At 30.3% G+C, this 12,648-nt stretch overlaps 1 protein-coding gene across 1 annotated transcript in view; it reads right to left on the bottom strand.

Annotated features, from left to right (window-relative positions):
• The window catches only part of LOC129216579 (maternal embryonic leucine zipper kinase-like), a 73,345-nt gene that overhangs the window by 40,092 nt on the left and 20,605 nt on the right, over nucleotides 1-12,648 (bottom strand). Inside the window, exons 8-11 of the mRNA XM_054850794.1 lie at nucleotides 9,950-10,048; nucleotides 6,982-7,153; nucleotides 1,795-1,874; nucleotides 1,597-1,704 (exon numbers count right to left, since the gene is read on the bottom strand). Coding sequence (XP_054706769.1) covers nucleotides 1,597-1,704; nucleotides 1,795-1,874; nucleotides 6,982-7,153; nucleotides 9,950-10,048 — 459 coding nt within the window. The remainder of the gene's footprint in view (nucleotides 1-1,596; nucleotides 1,705-1,794; nucleotides 1,875-6,981; nucleotides 7,154-9,949; nucleotides 10,049-12,648) is intronic.

The raw sequence follows: 12,648 nt of genomic DNA, 5'->3' as shown, positions 1-12,648 counted from the left end.
CTCTACACGCAATCATCAAAATAATAAGTAAAGTCACAACCAAAGAAGCGATTAAAGAGGCAACCGGTGGGGTACACCAAAAACATTATGAAATAGTAGAGGAAAGACTATTGGTACAATGTAAAAACTAAAGAGCAAAATAAAAACTTTTGGGCTGATTTTCTCAAATTTCACCCTAATATCACATAATATATTCATCTACTAAGCTTTACAATTTAAATCTCACTATAAAAAAAAAATCTATGCTTATGTAAAAGTATTGAAATGGACAGAAGAGTAATTTACTTATTTCACAAACCTTTTCTGAAATTAAAAAATTTTGAAACATAAAATATTTTCTTAACAATAAAAAGGAGGGATGGAAGCAGGAGATATAACATCAACCTTTTTTTAAAATGATTTTTAAACAACTAAAGGGAAAAAGTAACAGTTGAAAGAGAAACCCGAAGAGATGTGTGAAAAGTTCTAACCTAAAATAATTATTTTCAACCAGTTTCCAAAGACAATATTGTATCAACTTATTATATCAACTGATCTATATATCGTTTTTTTTTTTATTTTTTATGTTGGACAGGTTCACTTAAGTAAAGTAAATACAATAATTTATATAAAAAGTATTTAAGTAACAAAATTATCAAAAGATGAAATGCAATTAAAACTAAAATACACAATTTAAAACTATTCAAGTGTCAAATACTATAACAGTTGTTACTAACGACCAAACGGCACGACCTTGAGGGTCACGGATTTGGACAAAATTCTAGATAGAGGTCCATTCCCACTAGATATGTGCCTAGGTGAAGCGGTTTGACTGCATAGGCCCTTGTTTGGCTGCAATGAGGGTCCAAAGTTGCTAGCTTGGCCCCAGAAATGCAATGCATTCCATTGGAATTTCAGACTTCGACACTATATTCGATGTCCCAATGCATTTGGCATCTTCTGTTAGTACAACAAGTGGAAGGGAGAACACCTATGTATTTATGGGCATTATTTAAATTACTTGAAAAAGTCGAAAAGCTCTTGTAATTTTATTTTTTATGTGTTATGCGCAATAAATCAGAGCTTTTTCTCCTTTCCCATATTTTTTGCTTATCATTGTGGAATATCTTTGATATCAGACAATAAACATTCAGTTGAAATAAATGCTTTCATTAGCAAAAGATAAATACTTTAACTAGCAAAGAATTAATATAAAACGAAAATAATTAATTTTATTTGCAAACGATAAATATTCTGTAATTATTTTATTTTGGCATTCAAATTATTGAAAGTAAAAGTAGTGTTCAATATAAATTTCAGAAAAACTTATTAAAAATTAGTATTCAACTTAATTCCAAGGTAAGTGCACCAAATGGCTCATACTACAGTACAAGAGCAGAAAAAGGGGTAAAAATGGTAATTCTGAAAGAAATTCCATTGCAATTCTTGGTTCAAATTAGCAACTTCAGATCCCCGTTGCTGCCGAACTAGGGCCTATGCAGTCAAACCGCTTTACCTGGGCTCATACCTGATGGGAATTTACCTATATCTAGGATTTTATCTTAATCCGTGACCCTCAAGGTCGTGCCGTTTGGTAGTAAGCTTAATCATACTTACATTTTGTTCTCTCAAAATATTACTTTGTTGCAAAAGTGATAATGACTTTCCGCTTTCTTTTTTGGACTCCAATAACAGATATGATGCATGCAAATAATCAAAATTATTCTGTAGGAATAAAAATTAGAAGTATGCATAAAATGTTATATTATAGCACTAAATATATTAAAGAAAAATGATATGGTAAAATCTAAATACCCGTTGAATGGAAAATTCAAGGGACCTCATGGACCTTCTATGATAAACTGCTAGTTCAGCAAGACAATTCTGATCCAGTTCTGTAGTCTATTGAAAAGATTGTAACACATATTAAAACATGATTGCAAAAATAAAAAAGAAATGATGGCAAGAACTTATAAACTTATATTTTGTTTTACCTATTATTTTATATTTGAACAGACCTCTTAATCTTGCTCCATGGCATTTTAATTTAAATATAACTTGAAAATAATCACGGTTCGAAAATATTGGATATTTTGATATATATCTGATATTTTCAATCAGCGCAAACTTAAGTCTTCAAATAGTAACTGTTACTTCAAATCACTGTTGTTCATTTTCTTATATTATTATCATAATGCATCAATTTTAAAACTAATATTACTTTCATCATTTATACTCATAAATATACATTTTATGTAAAAATTTACGTACTTTGAATGGCATTTAAATATAAATGATATTTATAATCGTTTGAAATGTGATAATTTAATATATCAGAGATAATGTATAACATTACTGGTATTGTTACCGGCTATTACATTGGATACTAACTTTTATATTTATGTGCTCTGTAAAACGGACTACATATACATGTGCCTAGTAAAATCACAGAAAAATGTTACAGTATCACGTCCATAAATATAAAATATCTTGTAATATTAAAACATGAAAAAGTTTTTTAAAAACATATCGATCATTCTTCAAAATGCATAACTTTTCTGTCACATGCCTTTTACAGTAAAAACTTGAAGGAACAATTTACTTAACAATGTTTTTTAATTTCATCATAAATATATCTTTTTAAACCTGCCAACAATTTTTTAATAATAATTTTTTTTTAGTATACTTTTGGTTCACAACATGTGAATTCTCACCTCCATGGCATGTCACAAACCTTGTGTGACTGTTTATGTTGCTTCATAACTTGTTTAATTAAAAGCATATACTTACTTATTTGTTATTCCTTTCACAAGTGTCTCAAATACTAATTGTTTAAGTATATTTATTTTTCAGGGTTTATACATTTGTGGTGAAAAAATTTCCCTGACTTTTCCAGGTTGTTTTTTTAGAAAATTCCAGGTTACTTGCTTCATTCAAAATTAAGTTTAAATAACAATATTTTCAAAGCAATTAAAATTGTGCGTAAGAACTGAAACTTTGCCCCTTAGATTTAAAAAAAAAAAACTTGAAATTTTTTTCTCAAAATTGTTTTCAATTATTTACTACTTGTTGAAAACAAAGTACATTCAACGTATTTTAGCGTTTTTTCAATGCGATGAGTCATCCGTAATATTAGAGTATTGCTCTAATCATTGCTTTACAATACTTCTTTTTATTTTCTAATTAGTATATAACACAAAACATTGAGCAAAATACGAAACCATTTTTCAATATAAGTTTAACTTGTTGCATCTATCGGTATACCATATAATGCATAATAACAAAAATCAACATCCGCCTATCATAGGCCAACGCCAATAATCATCAGCTTTTTTTTTCTTTAGCATATTGAAGGATGCTTATACATTAAAATTATTTTCTAAAAAATAATTAATTTTTAAAAACTCATAGTTTATTGCACATTTTATGTTACTTTCATTAATTTACATTGAGATAAACATCCAATTCTGTTTTCAGAAATTTACATCTACTTCCATCTTGTAAATAACCAAGTATGGCGACTAAGTTAAAAAAAATTAAGATAAGTAGATCTTTGAAATTGTAGCATAAAAGTATTCATAAATAATTACTAATCCAAGACAAAAAAATCAGTCTTTAGCACAGAAGCGTCTAAATCAATTAGAATAAAAAAAATGTTCCAAAGAAAATTTTGCATTTTTTCCAAAAAAATAATTACGAATTATCCACACAAAAAAAGGCATAACCTGAGTTATTTTCAATAGTTTGCATTACAATAAACATACTATTCCGTTTTCCTACCTAGGGAACCGAGGCACTAAAACAGTTTTGAGTACTTCCATCTTGGAAATGACCAAATGCAGCGGCCACGCCAAAATTTAAGAAATAATTTTTTGAATTTGTAGCATGAAAACAATTTAAAAATGATAAATCTTCATGAAACTACAATTCAGTTGAATAGCTATTTAGTACATTTGCATAAAAGGCAATGAGGATAAAATAAATTTTTAAGATCAAAATTTTTCATTTTTCAAGAAAATTACATATTTAAAAATTAAAAAAAAAAAATTGCAGCACATTTTGCGTTACTTTCAGTATTTAGCAGTTAATGAAAACATCCAATTCTGCTTTGTTTTTGGAAACCTAGGCACTTAAGCATTGTGTCTACTATCATCTTGTGAATGACCAAAAATGGCGACTACATTTCACACATTGCTTAAAAGATTTTTCGATCAAAAAATGGTTTTTCCCGATCGACCCTCTCATCCTCAGGCTTGTGCTTCAGAAGCAGTAAATTGTTTTCTAACCTGTTGAGTTTGTGCATAATTCCTGTTAACCCTAGGAATTTTTTTTCTCAGGAACTATTGAGGACCAAAAATGGCAACTGCAGAAGTTTTTTTCTGGATAGCCACTTTTTTATTGCTAGCGTCATTTTGCCTCAAAATTTAAATTTTTTTTTCAAGAAACATTGATAAAAACGAAGATTAGTGCTCATGGTAAAAAATTCCTGGGGAAAAAATTGAGAAATAAGAACTCTGGGCCAAAATTGGAAAATTCCCCGACTTTTCCGACATTTTTAACCATCTTATTTTCCCTGACAATTCCAGGTTTTCACGGAGCCTACGAACCCTGAATTTTTTAAATATTGTGTTTTAGTTTGTTTTAGTAGGACAAGGAATCATGTTATGCAATAAATTCTCACCTCCTTTACCTACAAAAACCTACAAATTTACCTACAAAATGCCATTCCTCATTAACACGTGGCAGTAATGACATCAAATTTTATTTTCCATGATACAAGGGTTATTATTGTTTATTTTCAGCCATAGTTAAAGTTGTGAGATTTTTGTCAAAAAACAAGAAGATAGATTTTGCTTTAAAAACTTAGTGTGGTTATTCTGACTTCTTACCTACGTGAACTTGAATTTCAGGGGTGTAAATTAATGTTAAAAGAAAGTGAACATGTTTTCATATTCTTAACATGTACAGAGTGTAGCAACGAAGAAAAAAAAAATTTCCTGAAAAATGTATCCATTAGGCCATTAGGAGGTGAGAAATTTTCCATTATATTAATGGAAAATTCTTCGCTTTTGAGAATCTCATCTCCATGACAAACCTTATCAATGTCATTATTTCTAAAGATGAATATAAATTATGGAGAGGAAATACATCAATCTTAGGCATTCTACCAAAATTATAAATTGCCAGTACATTCTCGAATTTACTAAATACTATTTCTTAACACACATTTGAACCAAAAGGAAACTACTAATTAAGCCATATTTTAATTAGGAGAGCTTAATATTAGATTCCCACTAATCATTAAAATAGCTCATTGTTTGCTCCAATTAACAAAGTTACTACTTTGATATTAAATTGGCCTCAATTTTTAAACATTAAGAGGTTTTTTTTATTTATTTAAGTGAGCAAGGCATTTTTTCATTATTTTTTTATTTATGAGTAAAATGATTTGAACTTAGCTGGACCAGTATTTGTGATTACTTCCAGTAGATAACAGTTTCATGGAAGAATGAAAAAAAAAAAGGAAAACAATGGGTTTCAAAATTGAAAAATATTTGCATTCAAAAGTTATTTTCTAGAGAATGACTCATATGTTATTTTTTGATTATATGTATGTTAGAATTAAAATATTACTTTAGATTTCGATAAAATTCGATTGAATTATCTAAACAGTAGCTGCTTCACACATTTTTCTTTGGTTAGCTACTTTTATGAATTTTAAGTAAACAACATGCATTGGTCAGTACACATCCACAAGACATTTTACATTTTTCTGACCAACCTTTAACCTTCAACTAGGTATTTTTAATGTATATTAAAATTGCTTCATTACTAATAACTTTATGATTATAAAATAAAGAAGGAATACTCCTAAAGATTTATTTGCATGCAATATAATATTATTATGCTTTTTGGTTATTTTAAATAATAAATGAATATTTTAATATGATTAATACATATAATGCTTATATGAGATCTTACTTGGAAAAATAAATATCAAAAATATCATAATATTCTTCAAAATAAATATCAGATATGTATCACGATATATATTGAATGATATGTATAGGCGAACCCTGAAAGTAGAGCAAAGTAACATGTATTATTAAATAAGTAGTTTTCCAAGCTGTGTAGTTGATGGCAGTGGTTGGCATCCCCTACTTTTTAACTTTTACACTAGTATCCTGCCATATTTTTTCTTTCTCATTTTTACTTTTTGATTTCATTAATTTATACTCATATCAACAAGTGTGCCTTCATTCTTTTTACAGGATTACATCACTGTTTTTATATAACTTTGACCTAATGCTACAGCAAATACTAAAATTGCCAAACAGTAGCAGAATGTTGCCGATTAGGAAGTAGTTATGTTAATTATGTTACCAATGCGGAAAGCACCTCTATTATATTATACAAGTACCTAAATCATTTCTCTAAAGAGTAAAGAAAGCTAACACTGTTCCATTGCAGAAATAATCTAAGAAATTGCTATTGAACTTATTTACGAAAGATGTATTATGATATAGATATAACAGAAATAATTATTTTTTGTGAACAAGAAAAAAATCGAGTAAGTGCTTCATTGGTTTTTTAACTGTTTTTACAATGATGTCATGGTAATACATATGCATACTTTCCTCTTATTTAGTTTTTATGATTTAAATTACTGGTTTAATTTCATTGGCTACAAATAATGTCAGGCAAAAATTTGAATTTTTAATTATTTCTTCTGCATTTTTGGACAGAGGTTGGCAGGTATGGTAAGTAAGTTTTCTTATTGTACAATTTTAGACATTTTAGTTTCTGCAATACTTAAGCAAACAAAGTATAATTTATGCTTTTTGACATTTTTATTATAAGAGATTTTTCATGTCAACTTGATTTTTCAATTAGAAAAAAACTCCCACACACAGAGTCTTTAGTTTCTTACATTTACTGAACAAAAAATCGTAAACAACATTAATATACATTTTTCATGTAATTAAAAAAAAAAAAAAAAACTCACACTTCTTGTGAAATACCAGTCTACTGGAGCTTCATATCCCTTCATAACCCATGGATGTATTTTCAAATTTTCAATTGATATTCTTCGTCGTGGATCAACTTGCAACAATTCGAACAAAATGGTTTTGCTTTCACTTGATAGCCAAGAAGGACAAAAATATCTGCCTTTCTAAATGAATAGAATTAATATGTAAGTATGGCAAAACAGAAATGAACGTCACAATCAAATATCAATGTCTTTTTTTTTAACTTCTTTTCAAATTGACAAATTTTCAATCAGCCTATGTATTTTCTTAAAGAGACCAAAGGAGAAAAATAAAGAAATAAAATAATAATATGAGCCAGAAAATGAGTTACAAAATAAATATTCAAAAAACCATATGCATGGTTTTTTGAATATATGGTGGTCTGTTTCACATAACTGCAACGTGTTATTGTTCTTTCAGATGTATTACTTTTTTGTCGTTCCCGAAGAATATAAAGAGAAAAAATTAATTAATTTGAATTTTGACATCTTGAATTCAAGTTATGTGTTTCACAATCAGGTGTGCATGTGTATGTAGGCGTGTGTGTTTGTGTCTGTGTGCAGGCATGAGTGTGTGTGTATGTATGTATAGGTGTATATATATCTGTGCGTATGTGTGTGTATATGTGTGCATGCGTGCATGTGTGTAGAGGATATGGACACAACCTGGAGACGTTTTTGGCCAGAGGAGCAGCATCATGAGGCCGGTCGATGGTGGTGCTCCAGAGGGAGGCGGGGGGGGGGGGGAATAAAATCATAGGACATCAAAACAGTCAAGTGAGAACAATAAGCAATCGTGATTGCTCAAAAAATCTAGCAGAAAATCAATGTTTAACTTTTTACATTGCAGTAGGGGGGAAAAACGACATATTTTGAAGCAAATAAAGCATTTCAAATCAGTTATTGAAAGATGGTAAGTTTCAAAGAATAAGAAATAAATTAAGATGCTTTTTAGCTCCCCCTGCCACCCTTCCCCCAAAATAATAATAATAAATAAAGGTTCAACATGTTTAAAAAATCAATAGAATCAGAAAATAAGTAAATGTGACGCAAAGCATAGCCATGCTACTGCATTGATTTCAAGTAAAAAGTCGAGAAAATTAAAGTTCGGCCTGAAAACTTAGGTATTCCAACACTAGAACCAGGCTCAGATCTGCTTACCCACAGATCCCATGGTGTGGGGAGGAGCGCGGGGGGGGGGGGGCAATCCTTAAGGGGTCCAATCGTCCAAGAAAATAAAAAACTAGCACTAAAACTTTTTTTCCTTTTTCTTTTTAAGATGTTGCAAATACAGTTGAACTCTGTCAATATGATCACGGTTAATACAAGATCACAGGTAAAGCGAACACTTTGTTAATTATGTCTGGTTTACTATTTAATAACATTAAATATGTCACGGATATTACACAGATAAAAATGAAAGTTTCGGTTAAGACAAACAAAACTTCTGAACTCTTCCTGGAAAAAAATTGCAATTGAGTGTGTCAATTTTCTTTTTCAGCAATTTTGTGTCACTATAGAAAGCTCTTAATGTATTCCTTAATTCTGTGAGAAACTTCCAACCCTTTCTTTTAGTCATCAAGTAGTGGCAGCTATTCTTCCTGTTCTGGGTGATTCTGAAAATTTTAAGTGAAAGTGAAACTGCTGTCAACGCCGACATTATCCCCCAATTGTCCTTTATATTGAGTGCCTCTTAATCTTGAACAGACACACCAAGTTCATACTTGTTAGCTCTCTAGGGGTGCAAAATATTCTCGGCTGCATTGAGTTATTGTGCGTAGCCATGCCCTATGATATTCTGAAAGAGTTAAAGCTCATTACACATTTTTACCTTTGGACAGATCAGTCTGCTTGGGGATAAAACGGTTTATCTTTTGATTTTGATATTAATACCCACTGAACTATTGTTACCACTTCTTCCCCTATTATCACTTTTCTTCGAATTAGTTCTTCAGTTATCACTAAAGAACTTTTACATGACCAAAAATTACTGTCGCACTATTTCCGAATCTTCTACTTAGTCTCTCCTAGAATATTGATAAAGCAAATTTTTTCATGTCATAAATAAGCTTAGCTTTTTTCAGGTTTGTGCAAGAAAAAATTCCCTAGTGTTTATCCTTCCTGGCAGTCCAACATTTCTTATGAACTGAATGTTGCTTTATTTGGTAGCCCATTAAAAGCTAAATATGGTGAGCGTAAAAAGAAATGCACTATGCATTTGCGAAAAAATAGATATTGTGAATGAGTTGCAAAGCAATTCTGTTTTAAATTTAAATATGCTTTCTTTATCCTTCCCCATTTTACTTATTCACAGTTGTTACGAATAATGGTTAACACGAACAAATTTGTGAACATTTGGCATTTCATATTAACTGAGTTCAATTGTATACACTTCTGGCCTCTGGGGAGGAACCCTACAGGTTTTGTTGCAGGGGGCTCAAAATTTATAGATCTGCATGTGACAGAAACATTTAACTGTCACAAAAGCAACTTTGCAACCATGGGAAAAGTTCATAAAATTAAAAACCAAAGAAATCTATGTACTATATACAATGTGTATTTTCAAGGCAAGTTCTTTTGAAGACCAGAATTTTACCGAATAAAATGAATGTACGCTACAACAGAAAAGTAGTACATTAATAAAATATTTTCTTATTCTCTCATTTAAGTAATTGTTGATTTCAGTTACTCTTTATGTAATATTTTGAACAAAACATGTTTCCTTTTCATCAATATTAGCAGCCATTTCATTACTGTTTAGTAAAAATAATAATAAAAAAATAATAACAAAAGATAAAGAACTAATTTTACACTATTAAGAAATACTTGATTCTTTATGATCAAATTTAAAGAGGAGCATACACAAGTCAATAAGTCAATATAATAAGAAAAATAAAAAAAGAGAAATAACAAGTTATTTATAAAGGGAAAAAACTATACCTGTATTTTTCTATACAGCTTTGCAACATTTTCATCATCAAATGGCAAAAACCCACAAAGTAATGCATATAGTAAAACTCCCATGCTCCAAATATCAACCTGAAAGACAAACGCCCCAGAAAAAAAAATAGAATTAAAGAATAACCTAAAGTTTTATTTTTATTTGTCAAAAGAAAAATTCAATATTTTTTGGTAATTTGTTTTGGTAAGTTTGATGAAGTATTAAGAAAGATATGGCACGTCCACAAAAAAAAAGAAAATAAAATAAACCACCAATGAGAAAGAATATACAGGATCAGTGCCGGATCTAGGCTGTTTCCGAGGTGGGGCAAAACTTCAAAATGTCGGGCTCTCCCCAAAAATCATTTTGAAATACAAGTCCTAAAAGACGAACTTTTTAAGCAATATTCAGTGATAATAGGGAGAGGGGTTTAAAGCTCTCAATCTTTTTCTTTCTTTTTTTTCGGAATTGTAGTTTTTGCATTTTCAGATTACGGGAGCACCAGCTCACTTTATTTTAAGGGGACTGCGTGCTAAGCGTCTAAATCAATTGTCGTTTTAAAAATCCAATTCTTGACAAATTGGATGGTATTAGAGAAAGGGAGTTTGAAGGCCTTGTCAGGAAATTTTCCGAAATTGAAGTCTAAAAACCACTTAAATTTGCCACCCCCTGAAGTTGCTGCCCCGGGGCAAGAACCCCCGCTTGCCCCCATGGACCCGCCTCTGTATATGATTGGAGATTCATGACTGGAAAGAGAGTGTCTTGGTAGAAGCTTTTGAAGAGGGCCAGTGTCCACAAAGGCTATCATGACAAGCATGATAATTTTTTTAATAAAGTTTTAAATTGTTTACATATGGTGATAATTCCAATTCGAATTGATTGCTGAATAAAAAGGCAGTGTTGAAACACATTAATCTTTTCACTTATAAAAGAAAACAAGAAACTGAATGACAAAAGATACATAAATGAAAGAGATATAAATGAAATTCATCTTTAATCTAGATCAAATTTTGTTTTAAAGAAACAAATTGCAAATATAAACAGAAAAAAGACTTAATAAAATAAAATTTTCCTAACTTTTTTTTTTTTACAATCTTGTAAAGTATTCCAAAAGTGAAAATTTCATTTTCAACATTGTTTAAAATACCCTCTTCAATTTCATTTGAACGTTTATGCACTAAAACAAGTACATCACGTCTATTTCACAGTATTTTGGACAAATGTAGAGTTTGTAAAGACATTTTTTTTTTGCTAAAACTATTTAATTAACGGTTTGATTTGCAAATTATTTTAATTTGAGTTTGTGTGCTGGTCGGTCGGACGAACTCAAAATTAAATAATGTGCTAATCAAACAGAAAGTTAAAAAGTTACGGCAAAAAGTCATGTTACGGACAGTAGCGTAACTAGGGGTTAGCAGGAGTGGCACTCGCCAAGGGCGCAGCAGCTGAAAGGGGGGAGGGGTGGCATTTGGACTGATTTTTTAAAAAAAATTTAAGATTTTTTTTAATCATAGAATTTGAAAAATATTTTTAAAAAATTTCGCAAGAAAAAGAGCTAGAGGGGGTATATATATATATATATATATATATAAGGGTGGTCCTTATTTTTGAAGTTGCAGATATTTTACGCGACGCCCCCTCAATTTGTTCCATTGTACAAATAAATGATCCTTGCAAAATTTAAAGTCAATCCATGAATATTAACACGTGCCCCTAGGCTTTGAGTTTCGAAGAAAAAATTGCGGATTTTCTCATTTTTATGTAAAAATATTCTAACGTTTTATATTTAAAATAATTTTGAACCTCAATAGGTGCTGCTACTTCCAGACCGACCATTCTCTCACTTTCATTCTGTAATTTTTCAGAGAATAAAATGTACACCAATGGCCTTGGGTTAAGCGTACCGCTCTTCTGCGCTTGTTCCAACCAAGCGGCAGGGGAACGTTTCTTCCCATCAAGATGGACACAAGGGATTCTATAGGCCATTAATGAATGGCCTAGGTCATTAATGAACGATCTTTGACAACAACAAATTGTCTCCTCCAGGCTTTGGGGGTATTGATTTTCAAAATTCCCTGTGTATGTAATAGGTGTGGTAAATAGAGTTGCAATGTTTCAATGCTATAAATATAAGTAATTGCAATTATATTTTAATTCGCTGTTCTTTAGGTATAAACATACCTAAATGCTTATGCAATTTTTAATTTTTAAAATATAAATTTCGAAAAATCCTCGATTACTCCTAACATAAAAATATACTGTATTTTCCATAGCTAAAATATAAATTAAAAAAAAAATATCCAGATCGGAACAATGTAGAAATCTATACTTTAAATTAATTTTCTTCTATTTCAGTACATAGTCCTTTATTATCATCAAATTCTTGCGCTTCACAAGATTTAGAAACCGAAATGGGTATCTATCCTAACATGTTGAACTTTTTTTTCTACAGCTGGTCTACCACAATGCAAAAAAGCTTGACAACTATTGATATCTGCTCTCCTTTCATCACTGTTAGAAAAATGCCATATTAAGGATAAAGATGTTATTCATTTATTTACAGCATATGTAAATGCAGTAAATTTAAATAAAAAAGACCAAATGATCAATCGTGCATTCCTTAACAGGGCAAAAGAAAATCTTCAAGAGATAAAATTAAATTTCATGAATTTAAATTTAGATTTTGTAGTTATTCACT

The sequence above is a fragment of the Uloborus diversus genome, chromosome 2 (genome assembly GCF_026930045.1).
Source record: "Uloborus diversus isolate 005 chromosome 2, Udiv.v.3.1, whole genome shotgun sequence".
Taxonomy (NCBI): Eukaryota; Metazoa; Arthropoda; class Arachnida; order Araneae; family Uloboridae; genus Uloborus; species Uloborus diversus.
This window is presented reverse-complemented; position numbering and strand designations above follow the sequence as displayed.